The 20,249-nt window shown below is 41.6% G+C and overlaps 1 protein-coding gene across 1 annotated transcript in view; it reads right to left on the bottom strand.

Annotated features, from left to right (window-relative positions):
- Positions 1-20,249, bottom strand: part of OCA2 (OCA2 melanosomal transmembrane protein) — a 297,856-nt gene that overhangs the window by 211,955 nt on the left and 65,652 nt on the right. The window contains exons 6-8 of the mRNA XM_065423234.1: positions 12,529-12,686; positions 11,049-11,131; positions 10,531-10,684 (exon numbers count right to left, since the gene is read on the bottom strand). Of these exons, the coding sequence (XP_065279306.1) occupies positions 10,531-10,684; positions 11,049-11,131; positions 12,529-12,686 (395 nt within the window). The remainder of the gene's footprint in view (positions 1-10,530; positions 10,685-11,048; positions 11,132-12,528; positions 12,687-20,249) is intronic.

Raw genomic sequence — 20,249 nt, 5'->3', positions numbered from 1 at the left:
TTTCGGATTCCACAATATTAGGCTTCCCCCCCAATTTAGTTTCAAATTAGCTTTGCACAGTTCAGAATTTTGCATACGTTTTGAGGTTTGCAACAGATACTTTTTCCCCATTAGTACATTAAATGATCTTGGAGAGTTTGGGACAGGGCTGTAACCAGGGTGGGGTGAGTGGGGCAGCCACCCAGGTTGCAAAGCCATGGGAGGGGGATGGGAAAATGGAGCAATAAAATGATGGAAAAAATGGCAAGGGGTAGAATGCTTCAGCAGGCAAGGTATTGCCTGCCTTACTTCTGCGCTGCTGCTGGCAGCGGCGCTGCCTTCAGAGCTGGGCACCCGGCCAGCAACTGCTACTCTCTGGCCACCCAGCTCTGAAGGCAGCACCGCTGCCAGCAGCAGCACAGAAGTCAGAGTGGCAAATACATGCTTCCTGCAGGGCTCTACCCCCTACCAGATTTTTTTCATAATTTTTCCAGCCCATTTTTCCTCTCTCCCTCCCCCCCAGCCTTGCACCCTGTGTGACTGCCCCACTCACCCCACCCTTGTTACAGCCCTTTCGTTACACCAGATTCTCCGGATATCAAAAAAAAAAAAAAAAAAAAATCATCAGACATAACGTAACAGTTGGGTGTTTATATCATTCCAGCAATTTTTTTCTTAAACAAATAGGTCTACTGTGGCTTTTCCAAGTTACTGCTATTAATAAAGGTCCATTATTACTTTTCCGTGATTTTCCAGGTCTTGTCCGCAACTCAGATGCAATTATTTGACGATCATCCTGCAATTCAGGTAGTCTTAGGCTGGTGGCAGCCAGTGACTAAAACAGCTCCCCGTGCAAGATCGAGCAGCCACAAGACTGGGATAGCTTATGCTGGCTACAGTGGTTCCAAAGGCACTATTCTACCAGACAAGGATCCTTGCCTAAAAAAGTCACTTCCCTGCCTGCAGCCAGCCCCCATCCGCCCCTTGCATCACATTTACATCCACCCACAGTGCTACTTGCATCAGGAGAACACTTCAGATATTTATTTAGAGCATCTTTAAGGTTACTTTGAGTTTTTCCCAGTAGTACTAAGTATCCTTTCCAGGCCACAGGATCTGGCCTATGATTTCTAATCTGACACTGTCCCTTTAAAAGACTAAAAAAGAGGAGTGTTCAGGCCAGGTTTTTGTGCATGGATTTCATGTTTAGAATTCATCCTCATTGGATTCAAATCCATGCACGTTCAGAATCTAGATCGAGGAGGGCAAACTACAGCCTGCAGGCCGGATCCAGCCCATCAGGGCTCTCAATCCGGCCCACAGGATTGCCAGCCTGCCTGCCCTGGCCCCGTGCCGCTCCCAGAAGCAGCTGGCAAGACATCCCTGCGACCCCTGGGGTGGGGGACAGAGGGCTCCGTGCGCTGCCCTTGCCTGAAGGCACCTCCCCCCGCAGCTCCCATTGGCCGGGAACAGGGAACCACGGCCAATGGGAGCTTCAGGGGTGGTACCCGCAGGTGAGGGCAGCGTGCAGCAGAGACACCTGCCCCAACCCACCCCCAGGAGCCACTGCCGGACATGCTGGCCACTTCCGGGAGTGGCACAGGGCCAGGGCAGGCAGGGAGCCTGCCTTAGCCCTGCTGTATGCCGCTGCCACCCCAGAGCCACTCGAGGTAAGCGGAGCCAGGCCAGAGCCCACACCCCAAACCTCTCCTGCACCCTGAACCCCAACCCCCTGCCCTGAGCCCCCTCCTGCACGCTGCACCCCAACCCCGTGTCCTGAGCCCCCTCCTGCACCCCAACCCCTTGCCCTGAGCCCCTTCCTGCACATTGCACCCCCTCCCACACCCTGCACTCCCTCCCACATCTCAACCCCCTGCCCCAGTCCTACAGTCATGGCTGTAGTGGGGTGCTGGTGCAAAAGCACCTAATTACCCCTGCTCAGCCAGCTTCAATCAAGAGAAATAGGTTGGGGCTGGTGAAACAGACCTGATGCCTGGCCTGTGGATTGGCTCCACCTGCGGGCCTGACAAGCCAGCAGTCATAAGGGCTGGGATCCAGCAGAAAAGGCAGCCAGGGAAAGGTCAGTCTCCTAGCTGCGGACTGACTGCAGGAAAAGAGGGAACCAACCCTGCATGCCTTGTATATAGCTCAACACTGGTGGTGGGAGAACTGTGTGTGTGTAAATAAAGCCACGGGTGCTGCATAACTGGAGGCATCTCTGCACTTTATTGGGACAGCTAGCGAGCAGGAAGGGGGGCGGGGCAGTGAACAAGGTTACAATGGCCCTGCATACAATTTCCCCACCCAGATGTGGCCCTTGGGCCAAAAAGCTTGCCCACCCTGATCTAGATTAACCCTGCCTAGTGCCAGGTCTCTTGATCTGGTAGCTCTGGTACATGGATGCTTTTCTCTTCTTCCCCCGTTAACAATGTGGTCAAGGACCAGAGATGAGACGGGCAACATATTGCTGTCTCCTCCAACCATATGGAGGGCTGACAGGGCCAGTAGTTTCTTCTCTTCACCTTCTCAGAGAAGCTAAAGGAAAAAGGAATCCCAAAGATTCTTCACTGAGAGGGGATGAGCAGCACTGGTGATCTTCACCCCATTTCTTGCCCAGACCAGGAGCTGACTAACTATTCTCTTCCCCATTACCTCACTAAAAGCATGGAAATGAGTGAGACATCCCACTCCCAGCAAGGTCGGACAAGGAGAAGCCAAAGAAGACAAAAACCTGCTTTGTCCTTTCCAACAAAGGCTATGAATACTCCTCTCTCTCCTTACATAGTTGCCACCAGTCCCCTGGCAGAGTATGGAGAGATACTCAGATCTGCACTCTGCTACCTCCGTATTTAAACAAAAACAATCAGTGGGATAAGAACCCATGCTGAGTGCACTGATCTTTGGTCCCTAGCTCTACCTGAGCACTGGGAAAAATCTCCCTCAACTTCAGCATACCTTAATTGAACCTATTCAAATCACTTGCTATTATGAATATTTGGCATATTAAGAAAATATTGTATTCAGTTTTCCCATCTAAGTGTTGAATAAAAATTGACTCTACTTTGAGTTCAAGAAATTAAACCTAACAGATGTATAATCATAATTTAAACTTGTTTATAACATCACTATAATATGGAAGAAAATTGCAACTTTTTTTCCATTAAGTTAATAAAAATTGTGACCATAAATCTGTTTGTTTTGTTAAGTAAGCCGTTGTAGGATTTTAAAACTCGACAATGCATTTGTGTGTGTCTATATTTTAATCAAAGAATTCAGTTACTCAATGTTACTCAAGATGCTAGATTATTAAAATGTCATTTTAAAGATCACGGGAGGATTTTTTCTTAGGATTACCTGTAAAACAGGATATGAAACTGAACCTCTGGTTCCTTTGATAAACACAGTATTATGGGGGTTCTCAAAGAATTTCAAATATCTGCTGGTATCATTTTTCTGCCATTAAAATTTATATGTTGTTAGTTTCTTATGTGTAATGAAATAGCTTCTGTTTTGCACGTTATTTTTAACTTTATAAAAGGCTTTGTAAAACAGTTTAAAATGGCAATTTCATGGCTGTTTCTGATAACATGATATTTAAGTAGCATAAATAGTTACAAACTGTGGTCATCTATTAGATTTTAATTTACAATAGCTAAAGAGAGGCCTTATTTAAAGGAAATACTGGACAAGGCCACACAACTAATTATTCGTCCCTACTAATGATCTTCCCCCCTACATTAAATGTATCAATCACACACATCTTCCTATGAAGCTATAACTAATTATTTGCCTAATGTTAATATAATTTGCCTAATTCATATAAATCCTGAGTACCCAAGGACTAGGTAGTAGAGTGTAGTGTCTTCTTCCTCTAGATCACTGATTTTCAACCTTTTTTTTACTTGTGGAACCCTAAAAAATTATAAAATGGAGGCACAGACTTCTTTGGAAATCTTAGACAGAGTCTGCGGATCCTCAGGGATCCATGGACTACAAGTTGAAAACCACTGCTCTAGATCAGTGGTTCTCAAAGCCGGTCTGCCGCTTGTTCAGGGAAAGCCCCTGGCAGGCCGGGCCAGTTTGTTTACCTGCCGCGTCAGCAGGTTCGGCTGATCGCAGCTCCCACTGGCCGCGGTTTGCCGCTCCAGGCCAATGGGGGCTGTTGGAAGTGGCACGGGCCGAGGGATGTGCTGCCCGCCCTTCCCGCAGCCCCCATTGGCCTGGAGCGGCAAACCGCAGCCAGTGGGAGCCGCAATCAGCCGAACCTGCTGATGCGGCAGGTAAACAAACCGGCCCGGCCCACCAGGGGCTTTCCCTGAACAAGCGGCAGACCGGCTTTGAGAACCACTGCTCTAGATCACCAGTTCACATCCAGCCCAGTAGGCTGTTTGGTGGCCTACATGAAAAAAGTTGGAATTCTCAGCCCACTCTCTAGGTAAGATCACTACTGGCATCCATCTTGGCAGTCTCAGAGAATAAGCCAAAGAGCAAATGGCCATGAAGACTTTACTACCTTCTTCGATTCCTAGAGATTGTAAGTCTGTGTTGAATTATATTGGTGGGGCCGTGTAGAAAAGGTTTGCATTGATGCTGCCTGTGTTAAACAGAGAACTTCAGTTTCTAGTTCTATCAATCCAAAATGCTTCATTAATCCTAAAATCATTTTCATTAAAATATAATATAATATAATATAATATAATATAATTATAATATAATATAATATAATATAATATAATATAATATAATATAATTAATATAATATAATATACATGTATTAGGTAACCAAAATATTAGCAAATTGTGAAATACTAGTATATAAGGACAGAAGGGCAAAAGTCAAAGATGTTTTGCCACCACAAAGTTGAAGGAAACAACGGGATCAGTATAAGATTCTATACACGTTAGTTTTACTGGCATATGCTCTACCTCTAAAAATAATATTCTAGTGTTTATTGAATTTGAGTTAATGTGGTAGAATTAATTATTTTAATTACAGAAATAGATACACGGGTTAACTGAGAAGGAAACTGAAAGAAGAGTGGGTATATAACAGAGATTGATCCAAAACCAAAACACCTTCTCAGTAAACAGATGTAATAAGTTACCAGGATTTCATTGCACTTAGCGTCAATTTTTCTGCTGGACTCTTTCAACTGGAAGTAGGACTTCATCATATTTCTTTACTGAATCCTTACCCATGAATTTTCTGAGTTTAAAGCATTTCGTATTTTCACTCAGAGGATTTTTTTTAATGTTCTATAAGTGTTTTTAGGGGCAATATATACACAACCTTAACTCTAAAAAGTGTGTGTGTTGGACTATATAGTGAACTACTTTCTCAATGTGATTCTTTGAAAATCAACCTCAATTCAATATTTCAGATGTCTATATCTCATTACAGATATCTTCATATAACAACATCAAACAATATTTATGTCTCAACTTTTCTGTAGAACTTATCAATCATGAAGGGATCACAGAGGGCAGATATGAGAAGAAAAATATAGTTAAACCTAATACACATTCTTTTAAAACATACATTTGCTTTGATTTCCTGTGTAGTTGAGGTGACTCACAACCAAATGAAATACTCTATACTTGTCAACAATTCTACATCATGATATATCTTTTACTTTAATTCCATACATCATAAGAAGTGTGGAGTACACACACACACACACACACACACACACACAGTAGAAATGAATGCCCAAGGTTCAAAATATAAAATGTAACATGGTAAAGTGTGTTTTTCAAATGAAAAACCAAGAAAGGAAGAAATTAAAACAGGAGCTATTTCAATAAAATAAAAGCAACAGAAACTCCAAATACACAGAGGTAACGGATCAATATTTGAGGAAAAATCAACTTTAAAAAAATCAATGTAAAGTTATTGAAGGAAAGGATGGTCACATGAATAAAGGAGACTTCAAACAGAAAATGAAGGTGAGATGGCCACAGAAATAAAATAGATTTAAGCACTGAGTTGCAGAATGCCAACTCATAAGGGGACAAAAAGGATATATGCTAGAACAACACTGGGTGTATGTGGTAAATATAGCAGAATCCAATAAAAGCAAAATGATCGTGAAGGTGATTTTCCTTTTACAGGAGACTGGTTTGAGTGGGATTTTGTGGAGGTGGGGGTTGGTTGGGGGGGGTTGGGGAGTGTTTTTTGTGCATGTAAGATGTGACCAATGAATCTATCTTTACTTTTATTGCAATTTAAAAATAAAAAAAATGCTTAAAATGTCTTTAAGAAGCTGACATATATATATGATAGATATAATGACAATGTCTTGCCTGAAGGACAGTAGATCTAACAAACAGCATGATTTCTACCGTAGTGCAGTATCAATACTAGGTACAACTTCTACTTGTAGGACAACCAGTGTAACTCCAAAGTAACTCTCCTTTGAGGTCAATACAGATTTACAATGCTTTAATAGAACAGAATTTGGTCCCTAGTGTGAAATTCACAAGAATATTGTTTGGGAGGAGGATTTACAATGCACTTAAGTTTTTAATTCTGAATATTTTACTTCATCAGAACACCATTAGTTTCACACTATAAAATTATCCCCACAATCAAAATGGCAAGGGATGGACAAATTGGCTTAGGCAAAATAAGAACCAGACTAAACTTTTGCCCATTCCCTGGACCGAGCCTTTTTCACTGAAATCCCATTTCCAGGAAAATCCAAGATATTGACTACAGCACCGAGCCTTTTTCATCTCCACCACAAAGGTTTCAGAAATGGGAGTCACTGAAATCCAAGTTCCAGAAAAGTCCAAGAGAATGACTGCAGCAGAGACCAGTGCACAAGGGTGAAGCCAGTACAGTCCTGCCATAGTTAATGAGACACTGCTGGTAGCAGAAGTTGAGAAGAAGATAACAAAGATAAATGTAGGATGATACACTTAGGGAAGAAAAAACAAGTGCAAAAATACAGAATGGGGGATAAATGCTTGGCAGCAGCATTGCTGAGAAGGATCTGGGAGTTGTGGTGGATCACCATCTCAACATGAACCAGCAATGTGATGCTGTTGCAAAAAAACAAAGGCAATTTTAGGTTGCATTAACAAAGGCATAGCATGCAAATCATGGGAAGTGACAGTACCACTCTACTTGGCTCTAGTTAGGCCTCATCTGGAGTACTTTGTTCAATATTGGCTACAGCTGTATAGAAAGGACGTAGAGGCAAGTGACAAAGATGATCAAAGGGATGGAATGCAAGCCATATGAGCAAAGGCTTAAGGAACTGGGTATGTTTAGTTTGAACAAGAGGAAATTAAGGGGGTTCATGATAGCAGTCTTCAAATACTTGAAAGGCTGCCATAAAAAAGATGGAGAAAAGTTGTTCTCTCTTGTCACAGAGGGTAGGACAACAGGGAGTGAGGGTTCAAACTACAGTGTAGCAGATTTCGATTAAATCTCAGGAAAAACTTCCTAACTGTAAGAACAGTAGGACTATGGAACAGACTGCCTAGAGAAGTCATGGAAGCTACTTCATTAGAGGTTTTCAAAAGGAGGCTAGATAGCCATCTGTCTTGGATGGTTTAGACACAACAAATCCTGCATCTTGGCAAGGGGTTAAAATAGATTACCCTTATGGTTCCTTCTAACCCTACGATTCTATGATTCTAAGAAAGGGCCATCAGAGTGGGAGTGGATTCTAGGGAATGTGAGTTTTCCATAGAGCATCCGCTACAGAACATGACAAGCAGGAAAAAACTCTTGCTTGGTGAGGAAGATGGCCTTGCGTTCAGACAGACAATTCAAGAGGGCACCAAGAAGGGATGGTTCTGAGTTTTAGATAAGCTTCTGAAATTTTGAATCTTTATCCAAACTTTCTTCCATTACAAAAACTGGACAAAGTTTGGGCTGCATTGGCCTCCCTCCCCAATTCAGAGCTCCCAGATCTGGGAATAAGTTAATGTAACCATTTAAACGGCTAATCCTTGCGTAGCTGCTTCTTTCCTAACTTGGCTTTTCCTGTTCATGTTAAATGTTATTGGTCAGATGCAATATGTTACATAGTCTTTGAACAAAGGTAATTAACTCCCTTACACCATTGTTTCCCTAAATAAGTCACCTTGCTTTTTTTTAAAAGGCAAATTCAAAAGATAAATATTTTACAAGTTCACAGTAAATCAAAACAGAAGGCTATAAAAATGAATTAAAGGAAGATCAGAGAACAGTAAATTGATAAATGGAAATGAGTAAAACAAAGGGACAGTGTAAAAGACAGAAAAAATGAAAAGCAGCAGCACTGTAGAAAATGGAAAGTAGTGAAAGGTTATCTCTGTGACACTGGGAATTGATTTCTCTGAAGTGAGAACAGAATAATAGAGCTCTAAGAACTGAGAAATCACTACTCTAAAAGCCACAGTTTTAAATACCGCATGTAAGGTAAGTCATTGTCTATCAATTCCGTCACTCACATTCTGCAAGTGGTTCGTGGGGAGACCAGACAATCATCATATTATGTTAGAATGTTGATTATTGTCCCCTTTGATTTCTGTCATTTAAAAGTTTCTCTGTTTGTCACATTTGCCAATGGAACAAATTGCATTTCGAAGGCGGCTAACTGCTGATACAAAGGAAGACTTTACCATTTTGAAAACTCAGATATAGAATAAAAAATAGTTACAATGGAAATCTGACAAAAATAATTTTTCCAGTTTTTTATTGCTGTTTCTATGCTTGAATCTGCAGAAGTAGTTCCACTGAAGCACACATCTCAGGGTAGAATTTATCCCTTAATATTTTAGCAAAAAAAAAAACAGCTACAGTTATTTTAAACATTTCTCTTAGAAACAATAGGAACATGCATGCATTTCCAGGCTTTATGGTCTAGTACAGGGGTCGGCAACGTTCGGCATGCGGCTCGCCAGGGTAAGCACCCTGGCGGGCCGGGCCAGTTTTATTTACCTGTTGACGTGGCAGGTTCGGCCGATCGCGGCCCCCACTCGCCGCGGTTCGCCATCCCGGGCCAATGGGGGCGGCGAGAAGCCGCGGCCAGCACATCGCTTGCCCGTGCCGCTTCTCGCCGCCCCCATTGGCCTGGGACGGCGAACCGCGGCCAGTGGGGGCCGCGATCGGCCGAGCCTGCCGCGTCAACAGGTAAATAAAACTGGCCCGGCCCGCCAGGGTGCTTACCCTGGCGAGCCGCGTGCCGAACGTTGCCGACCCCTGGTCTAGTGTCTGCAGTCTCAGTCCCTGAAAGTTTTGTTGGCTGTTATGACTTGTGAATTCTTCACAAGTAGCCTCTAACTTGCAAACATCTGCACACAAAAAAGCCCAGTCACACAAACATTCAAAACCTAATGTTTTTGCAATTGCTAAGGACTGCATACATTTTGGAGAATAAAAGCAGCATTAAAATGTATTAAGGTTATTTCAATGATGTACTGCATATATAGATGCCTTTAAATCAAAATCCAATATACCATCCCCCTTCATATTTAGTGTATTGAGATAACACATCTATAAAGTACATAGAGCCAGTTTCAGCCTCATAAATAAATCTCCACTCCTGAAGTGAATAATCTAAACTTTTAACCCTCTGTCACGTGGCTTCTGTCTCTGTTACTGAAATTGGATTGGAAGAAAGGCATTCCTTATCTTATTTAGCATTTTAATGGGGAACAGTATGAAAAAGATCATGATGATGGATAGGGAAGAATAATCAGCAAACCAGACATTGCCATTATGAGACCCTCCATAGACCTGATTCTCCTCTCACCTGCACCAGTGAAAATCAAATGCAACTCAGCTGAAGTCCATGGACTTCCACCAGTATAAAAGTGGTGTAAATGTAGAAGGAATTATTTCCTATGTCTCATATTTTAGCTACAGGATATTCATGTTGTTATTTACAATCCAAGAAAGACTTGTTGAATGGCAAAACATAAATCCTGTACCATTTCTCATATGTCTACCATCTTGAGTCATGATACAAGATATTTGAGTTAAACTGGATATCTAGTGGCCTTGGAATAAATGTTTAAAGTTCTTCATTCCTTGACTTCCCTCATATTAACTCAAATCCTCTCCTTCCTCCCTAAAGGATGCATTGTAGGTATTTCTAATTGTCATTGTTTTAAAAATAAAAGTAATGTTTACTTTACTGTTTTACATGTGCAAAAGATTTCTACTTTGTTCTGAGGTGTCTTAGAGAAGAGAATGATCAAAGTGACTTTTTAACTTGTGTGAGTAATTTGCTTTTAACTTGAGGTTTTATCCATCAAGTTTCAACCCAGGCTGAATTTGTTTCACAGCCAAGTTATAAAATATAATGGAAATACCACAAGTTTCCTATAGAAAGAAATAACCAAGAACTGCTCAAATACTATGGAGGCAGTTAGTAATAACCTACTAGGATCAGTTGCCATTCATTCCAATTTCCTTCAACATATTTGGGAGTCTTGTTTGTGCCCTAAGCAGTGTCTGATAGTACTGGAAGGTTTCAGATTCAATTTCAGAAAGTATATTAACTGCCAAAAATGATACAAACACAGACACACAAAGTGCATACATTGACTTACCTCCAATATGATAAGCACATAAACGCCTGCTAAGATGACTGATGCAATTGTTACTTGTGTCTCTATATTTGCATGAAGGTACTGATGCTTCATGGAGAGAGGAACAATTTCAGACTCCTGTAGGAAAGCTTGAATGTTTATGGAGATTGCATTACTGTAGGGAAAAAAGAAAAGTTCTGCTTCCTTACAGAATGAAATAGCAACGGTTATATTTTTTTAAAAAATACTGTAAAATTGTTTCATTAGTTAAAATAAAAAATGTAAAGCAACTTTTACGATATTTGAATACCAGATTGTAAATGCCAGGTCTTGGAATGTAACTTAAGTCCAAGACGTGGATAGGATGATCATATTGTAATTACTTTTAAAAAACTAGGAACGTTTATATTTTACTGACAGTCTGAAGAATTAAAAAATGATGGAATTTAGTAGTTTTGTTTAAAGAAAAGAAAATATATTTTCATAGCATTCAAATAATCAGTTTATACAAACTTTTATTACAGTTGGTTTCTGCCAACCTGTTAAGTATCTCAAAGATTCTAGTTGTGATAACTTGCTCATTTCGTCTTGAGTTTAAAGGTAGAGTCCAGTTGTATAAGACCTGCAAGAGATTCAATTTAACAACACCAGTAATTAAAGATCAGTAAAGGTGGTGCATGGCTCTGTTCAATTTTTCTACACATTTTTATTTTGGTGTCTACACAGTTGGGTCTAAATTCTGGTATACACCCAAGATGTTTGGAGATCATTGACCAATGGAAACTGCAGCCAGAATTTGGTCCTTTACATGGAGAAATGACTATAAAGAACTCAGGAAAAACAGCTTCTGCAACATTATATATTGCTGCACACTGGTATGTGGGCAAGTTATCTAAATGCATACTGGAGTGTGTATTTCAAATATGGGTGCAGAGATTCTCTCTCTTTGGAGCCAAAAGGGATTTAAAGAGACAAAGTCCAGTTAAAAATCGTAGCCCAGATTCTTCATTCCTGCTCTGTCCCCTTGTCTCAGACTAGCAGCACAAAGAATAAAGAAAGCAGTCTTAAACACCCAGCTGGGGATACCTTTGGAAAAGGAACCTGGGTGGCATAAAGTCAACATAGATAATTTTTAGCTACCTGCCCCCGCCCCAGTGTCCTGGGCAGTCCAGGGAAGTGTCCAGCAAGAGGTGGGTGGCTGGAGCAAAATGTACTCTGGCTATTCCAACTTAGCAGAAAGATCTCTTGGGGATTGTTACGGTTTGCACAAATTATAGCATCCCTCCCATCAGTAAGAAAGGCTGGTTTAACACTACAATTACCTCGACAACATTGTGCCCAATGACGTTACTTGATGAGCTAATGGACCTGCTTTTATTAACTTATAAATAGTAACCATGAGTTTGTATGAGTTACAATGCTGATGATTAAGGTGTGATGCAACAACAAATCAAAGGCCAACCATATACACAGAATCACCAAAAAAAAAAGTAGGTGTCTGTGGTCATGGTTATTTTTTAAACTATGTTGCTTCTTTTTATTTTCATGTATTACACATGCAGAGAGATTAACACACTTTATAGTACTCTGATTTGTCTCTCCCTTCAGTTAATCATCTCATTTTTTATGAAATCTGTTTGCATAAGTGCAAAAAAGCACCTTATGTCTGTTTCTTCATGTGCTTCTTTCCCCCAAAACCCTCTAGCCATATTTCACTAATTTGATTTCTTTTTAGACAAAAGCACTTGTATGTTAAGTGTCAGGTCAGAAGAAATTGTCCCCAGAACTCATTAAGTTCCAAAAAGAGGGGTTAAATGCAATGTTGTAAGGTCAAGTTAAAATGTAATTTTACTATTTACTAATAACAACATAGCTAATGCCGACATCAATGTACATTTCACAGCAAAAACAAAAATCCATGTAATGTTGATGGAGATAACCCAGTATCAGTAAAAGAAAGGAATCTCAAAAAAAGATGTGACACAATTTCCAAAGACAATGATATGTGAAAACCATAACCTGTGGCTGACGTCTCCTTCTAGATCCAGGGTCTTCTATCTGCCCAATTTGCACTACTATGTATTCCTCTGCCCGCCGATCAACCACATCTGCTGCAAAAGGTCCTCCTAGTTCTAACTTCAGCAGAGCGGATTCACGAAAATCTGTAATATTCATAGCTGATGGAAAACCCGTTAAGGGTTAAACTTCCAACGGTAGTTATATAGGATTACATGTTATACTGAAATACAGTATATTACTTAACTCAGAGACAAAAAATGCAATATGAGGCAGTCTCTCAAATGCAATCGAAATTATTCTCAGAACAAAACCTATGTAAAAAGATTCCCACCCTGTGAAATGCAGCTGTCAGGGAGCAATTTTTTTTAAAAAAACTGTGGTGCTAGAAGCCCACTTCTGGAGTGGCTGGGAACTGTGAATGTGGGAGGCAACTGTTTCCCCACTCTTTCCAGTTTAAGTTAAAGGCTGTTTTGTTGCTGTAAACTTGCAACTAGATGGAAAAGGAAGTCAATCTTGTCAGGAACTAATAATAAACAACATTTCCACCAATTACAGGTGTCATGACCCACAGCTCCTGAACCCAGGCCTGTAAGGGTCATGGGAAAAGTCACACCTCCTGCTTCCTGCACGCTGCTCCTGCTTCCCCAGGTTGATTTCCTGGCATCCCAACCCAGCTTGACTCCAGACATCTGACTTGTGGTGCCTAACCTCCAGTTTGTCTCCTGCCTCTGACACCCTGGTATCCTGACCTGGCCTGACTCTAGTTCCTGAATCATGGTTCCTAACCTCCAGTTTGTCTCCTGCTTCTGACCTCCTGGTATCCTGTCCCAGCTGATTCTTGACTCCTGTCTCATGACTGCGGACTCTCGCTTTCAGCACTAGGTCTGGCTGCCAACAACCCGACCATGACAACAGGCTTGAATGACACATTTGAAATCCCAGCTGCCATCTTCAGCAGGAGGTAGTTTTGTGCACAAATGCGGGCACATGTTGAGTTGGGCATCATGTGGACCACTCAGTAAAGATGTATATTCAACGTGCAGCCAACAAAATTTTAGGATACATAAGGAACGGGATGGGAAATACTGAAAACAATATGTTACCATGCTAATGTAACTAATCTGGAATTTGACTTTTTCACAATTTCACTTAAGAATTTTCAGCATTGAGGCCGTGGTTCAGCAAAGCCAATGTTTATATTTAAGCACATGTACTTAGATCATGGAACTTATAAAAGTGCTTAAGAGCATTGCTGAAGTAGGGCCTTATCACCTGATATTTAATGGGGGTATTTTACAAAGAGATGTAAAAATGTTGCAACATTTTTACAAATTCATGTCAGGCAATTAATTTGTTTTCCAGAAAGACGTTTCACTGCCCATAGTACTGAGAGAATTGAACAAGGAAAGAAAAAAACACAACTTAGAATTTTTAAAGCATTCTTAACAGTTTGAACACCTACAGGACAGCACTTTATCCCACTTTTAAATAATCTCTAGTGAAATAACTAAAGTTATCCCGGGTTGACCCCACACTGTTTTAATACAGAATGTTTTGGTTTGATATTTGAAGTTCCTACATCTTTACAAAGAATTACAATGTTGCACGCTCATTAGTTCTCAGCAGAAAGGCTGAATGAGCATGGACACTGAACCACCCTTTGTGTAAAAAAAAAAAAAAAAAAAAATAGGTCTCTCCAGGTCAGAGTTATTACCAGTGCATAATGAGGAAGCATGTACCTCTGTACCCTGACTTGTGGAGAGAAGACTGCAGTCTCCAGAGCTGTCAGAACATCTGACACTTTTCCCAAGCAATGAATCCACTCAAACATTTATTTTTAATTTGTTTAAAAGGGATAATTACACAAGATGATGAATTAAAAAATGCAAAGCAACAATGAAGAAGTCAACAGTTGTTTCTTTAAACAAATTCCAAACAGGAAAATTCATATGCTGTCCCTACCAAACTTTATATTACATTTCTCTTCCATTGCTGCAGTTTTCCAGGGTAGCTTGCTGTCCACAATTTCCAAACCCCAGTGCAATGGCACAAATCTTTATTGAAACCATATCAACAGCTCTAATGAGAGGCATTAATTATTGTCTTTCAAAAGTCTTGCTGACCTGTATTCATTAACCTAATGACTTGGGGCACCTTTGACAGCCATTATGTACACCATTATGAGTGCAGCCAATAATTTATTTCTACAAAAAAGCTTCAGGTGCATATAATTATGGCACCTTCCTGCCACACAATACATCCAACATAAATCCTATAATTATACAGATGACACATTCAAGAGCTACTACTACAGAGGAAACAAAGTCATAAGAAAAAGGAAAACTTATTTTCAAGGTATGCACAGTGGTGCCTTCATACAAAATAGTTTCTTCCTACATAGCTTTATTTTTCATTTGTCACTGTTCAAACATGAAACCATAAGAAAAAGCCCTAGCAAGAAGGTCCTATATTTGATTGCACATGAAACTTAATAACTTTCACAGGTCTAAGCTGAGAAACTTAAATTGAAATCCCATTGGGGTTACCTCCTTCCAAACATTACTCAGAATCTCATCTCTTTTCCCCAGTTATGTCACTGCAGATCATAGCCTGCATCTAAGATACAATCTGATGTTCTCAAAACACTTTTGCTGTGGAAAACTACAGCCATGTTTCTATGAGTCAAACTGGGACCATTTTCAAAGGTCTGATTTTAATGATGTCTGTTCATTTTAATGATTTCAATGTATTGCTTACTGAATTCAGAAGCTTGTCAAAGCAAAGAGATGCACAAAACATTTGCAGGGAAAGACCCAACTCACACTGAGCCTGGGTTCAAGGTTCATTATACTCTGTGCACCTGGAGAGAAGTTTTCCCAATAGGGGAAAATGGCAATTTCCTTTCCACCCAACAAGTCCCAAGACTCTTTCTTACTACAGCTCCCCTGCCGTGAAGCACAGCCCTGCTAGTGGCACCAGCCTCTTCCTGGTGGGGGGGTTGAGGTGGGCCTTAGCCACCCCTTACATGGGGCCCGCCCCCGGCTCCTCTTCTTCCCCCCCAAAGACCCGCCAGAAGCTGGAGCCAGGCTGTGGTAAGAGCTGCCCAGGAAGCCTCCACCTGCCCTCGGCGGCGTGCCCCAGGAGTGGGGACACTACCTGGGGACTGTTCTCAGGCACCCTCGCCCAGGGCAGGTGAAAGGTCCAGGGCTCCCCACAGCAGCCCGGGTTCTCTCGGTGGCTCTTACCATGGCCTGGCTCTGACTTCTGGCCTGGCCAGGGGGTGGGACCTCAGGGGGAAGAGGAGGAGCAGGGGGTGGGGCCATAGTTCTGGTGCCAGTAGTCCCCCCACTTCTACACAGGTTCTGGCATTCCTGTGGGGCTCCCCAAATTGGCCAGGGCCCCTGGACATGGGCCCTATGGGCCCATGTGTTAATCTGCTGCTGAGCACACCAGGAATCCCAGGGTTCTTCTGGGAGTACAGGAAGTATTCTGATTCCTACTTCACCCACACACGTACATCCCTCCTCCTATGTTATGGCTAGCAATGCACGAAGTCCACAAGGCATCCCATAATGTTTAGCATCAGAAGACCTAAGGGGTTCCAAAGTAACTGCAGGAACTCTGGGGTTTCACTTCGTAGCATATATAGTAGTTAAAGAAACCCTGAAACTTCCCCTGCTAACTCTCTCAGCCAAATGAGCTACTGACCCTCAGCTAAGCAAAGAACTGGATACAGCAGAAGCCTGGTACGGGGAATCAGGCCTCTTGTCATCTCAGAAGAGACCTTGGATTGGAAGGGAGGCAAACTTTCAAGATTATCCTTTCCACAGAGATCAACGATGAGAGCAATGGCCAGCAGTGTCCCCACCAATAGTGGAAGTGGGGCCACAGCCACATATTATCTGGGTGCTCCTCTAGAGGTGATACCAGGGATGTTGGGGGAGGAATGAATGAAGGGCAGCTATGAGTTGGTGGTTTCTTGTGGGATGGAGGGAAATGTTTCCTTGGAGGCTTCAGTTTGTTAAAGTTCACAGCTCGCTCTTTGCCTCATATTTGTACTATTAATGCATTTAAGGTTCAATCCTGCAGGGTGCTGGGCACTCTGGCCCCAATCCAGCAAAGCGCTTGGGTACATGCCTAACATTAAGCATATGCCTTAGTTCTTTGCTGGACCAGAGCTAGAGGGCTCAGCATCTTTCAGACAGTACAAATGAGTACAAGGAGACACTTAACATTTGTTCTGCAGCAGGAAATCTGAGGAGTATATTGATTAAACAGAGGTACGGCAATAAAAAAACAAACCTCAAAAAGGCAAACACAAAAGATTAGACATGCAATAGGATTTTTTAGTCAGTCACCAAGACTATTGTATCTAAGAATGGGGAGAGGGGTGAGTTGGTTGATTGTCATTCAGGGAAAGGAAAACCCCTTTTTGATATTACTGATGAACAGCTGCCCCCAGCTCTTCATGGCATTATGATTAAAAGGTTTTACAATGACCTCTGCCTGCTCCGTGACTGAAGTAATTGCAGTGATCATTCAATCTGTGATTTCAAAACTCATGCACCTTCAGCCATAATCACAGTAACTAACATCCTCAACTCTTCGCTCTTCTTTTTTCCTTCTCATTAGCTTATATCTTTTTTTTTTTTCAATGTCACCACTCCCCACATACACTGAAAAACTCTAAATAGTTTTGTTGAAAATCACTGACCAGAAACACTTTGGCCTCATAGCTTATCGGTCAATTTAAGAGATAGTTGTGAATTGCTCAGAACTTAGCCACAGGACGAACCTCAAATATTGCTAATATCTATACTGTGGTAGCACAAAGACACCAACCAAGTTGGGGGCCTCATGTGCTGGGTACTGTATCAACACATAGTAAATGGCACTCCTTGCTCCAAAGAGGTTACAATCTAAAAGACAAGACATAACAGGTGGATGAGACAAACAAATGGGTCAAGGAGGATGGACAAGAACAGGAAGTCATGGTATATGAAGAAAATTATAACTTAATTAGCATCACAGAGACTTGGTGGGACAACTCCCATGATTGGAGTACCAGCAATGAGGGGTATAGCTTGCTCTGAAAGGATAGGTATGGGCGGGGGGGAGGAGGCGGTGTTGCATTGTACATCAAGAATGTATACATTTGCTCTGAGGTCCAAGGGGAAGTGTTGAGTCTCTGTGTGAGTATAACAAGGGGAAAGAACAGCATGATGTTATGGTTGGGGGTCTATAACAGACCACCAAATCAGGAAGAAGAAGTGGATGAGTCATCCTACAAGCAGGTAACAAGATTAGCTAACGCACATGAGCTAGCATTAATGGTGGATTTTAATTTGCCTGATATCAGTTGGAAGACTATTGCAGAAAAACCTAATACATGCTGCAAATTCTTAGCATGTGTAGGGGACAGCTTTCTGATCCTGAAAGTTGTGGAAACAACTGGGAGGGGGGGTAATACATTTTGGATTTGGTTTTGACCAACAGGGATGAATTAGTTGCAAATGTGAAGGTGGTCGGGAACTTGGGAGGAAGAGATTGTGATCTGATAGAATTCAAGATCCTATGGAAAGAAGGACATGAGAACAGCAAAATAGGGACACTGGACTTCAGAAAGTCAGATTTCAACCAACTCAGAGAACTAGTAAGCAAGGTCCTGTGGAAAGACTAATTAGAAAGAAAAGGAGTCAACGGAGGCAGGCAGTTCTTAAAAGATGTAACACTAGAAGCTCAACATCAAGCTATTCCGATGCAGAGGAAAGATAAGAGCCACAGGAGGTCAATGTGGCTGCATAAGGAGCTTTTTAGCGATCTAAAAATGAAAAGGGATACATACAGGAAATGGAAGGAGGGCCATGTCACCAAGGAGGTATACATGAGAATAGCAAGAGCGTTTAGGGAGAAAAATCAGGAAAGTCACAGCTGGCAAGGAATGTTCGAGATAACAAGAAGGGGTTCTTCAAATATGTCAGACAAAAAAGAAAGATAAGGGATGGTTGGGTCTGCTGCTCAATGGAAAAGGTGAGCGGGTAATGGGAAATGATATGAGGGCAGAGCTGCTCAATGCCTACTTTGCTTCAGTCTTCTCACATAAAATAACATGTGACCAGATGACTCGTAAAATTACCATAGACAATAAAGGGGAAGGGATGCAGATCAGGATAAGTAAAGAACACATCAGATCAATTTGAATGAATTCAAATCAGTACGGCTGGGGCTATTCACTTGAGGAATTCACTGAAAGAATTAGCTGAAGAAATCTTGGTACCACTAGCAATATTTACAAACTCATGGATGACAGGAAAGGTCCCAGAAGACTGGAGACAGGCTAACATAGTGCCCATCTTTTAAAAAAAGGGGGGAGGGAAGGAGGAGCTGGGTAACTATAGACTGGTCATCCTGACTTCAATACCTGGAGCAATGTATAAAACATTCAATTTGTGAATACCTGGAGGATGAAGGGGTAATCACTAGCAGGGAGCATGGATTTACCAAGAACAAATCATGCCAAACCAGTTTGATTTCCTTCTTTGACAGGGTAACTGATTTGGTGGATGGGGGGAATGCGGTGGACATAATATACTTGGGACTTTTGACACAGTCCCACATGATATTCTGATAAGTAAGTTGAAGAAATGCAGGTTTGGCGGAACTACCATTAAGTGAATACATAATTGGTTAAACAACCGCAAACAAAGAGTAACTATTAATGGAACGATGTTGGATTAGAGAGAGGTCTCAAGTGGGGTTCCACAGAGATCTGTTCTGGGTCCGGTGTTATTTAACATCTTTATTAATGACCTGGATATAGGTATAGAGAGCATACTGATCAAATTTGCAGAAGACACAAAGCTGGGGGGGGGTGCCAATACTTTGGAGAACAGAGCTAAAATTCAGAGCGATCTTGATAAATTGGAGAACTAGGCTATAGACAACAAAATGAAATTCAACAAAGACAAATGTAAGGTGCTGCACTTAGGGAAGATAAGCCAAATGCACAAATACAGAATGTGCAGGTGAGGATAACTGGCTTGGCAACAGCACTGCTGACAAGGATCTGTGTAGTTGTGGTGGATCACATGCTCAACATGAGTCAGCAATGCGATGCTGTTGCAATATATATACTTGCAGGCTACGACTCTGTTAAACCTAAAATTTATATATTTTCATATTCAATTTTAGGTTTAACAGAGTCGTAGCCTGCAAGTCACAGGAAGTAATAGTACCACTCTACTCGGAGCTGGTTAGGCCTCAAATAGGTGTCCAATTTGGGTCACTAATGTATAGAAAGCATGTAGAGAAACTGGAAAGGATCCAGAGGCAAGTGACAAATATGATCAAAGGTATGGAATGCAAGCCATACGAACAAAGGCTGAAGGAACTGGGTATGTTTGGTTTGAAAAAGAGGAGATTCAAGGGGAATGTGACAGAGGTCTTCAGATACTTGAAAGGCTGCCATAAAAAAGATGGAGAAAAAATTGTTCTCTCGTGTCAAAGAGGGCAGGACAATGGGTTCAAACTACAGCATATTAGATTAAATCTCAAGAAAAGTTTCCTAACAGTAGAACAATGCCTCAGGAGGTTGTGGAAGCTTCTTCACTGGAGGTTTTTAAAAGGAGACTGGATAGCCATCTGTCTTGGATGGCTTAGACACAACAAATCCTGCATCTTGGCAGGGGTTTAGACTAGATGACCATTGTGATCCCTTCTAA

This window comes from Emys orbicularis, chromosome 1, assembly GCF_028017835.1.
Source record: "Emys orbicularis isolate rEmyOrb1 chromosome 1, rEmyOrb1.hap1, whole genome shotgun sequence".
Classification (NCBI taxonomy): Eukaryota; Metazoa; Chordata; order Testudines; family Emydidae; genus Emys; species Emys orbicularis.
The sequence above is the reverse complement of the archived record's forward strand: the minus strand, read 5'-3'. Positions and strand labels throughout refer to the sequence as shown.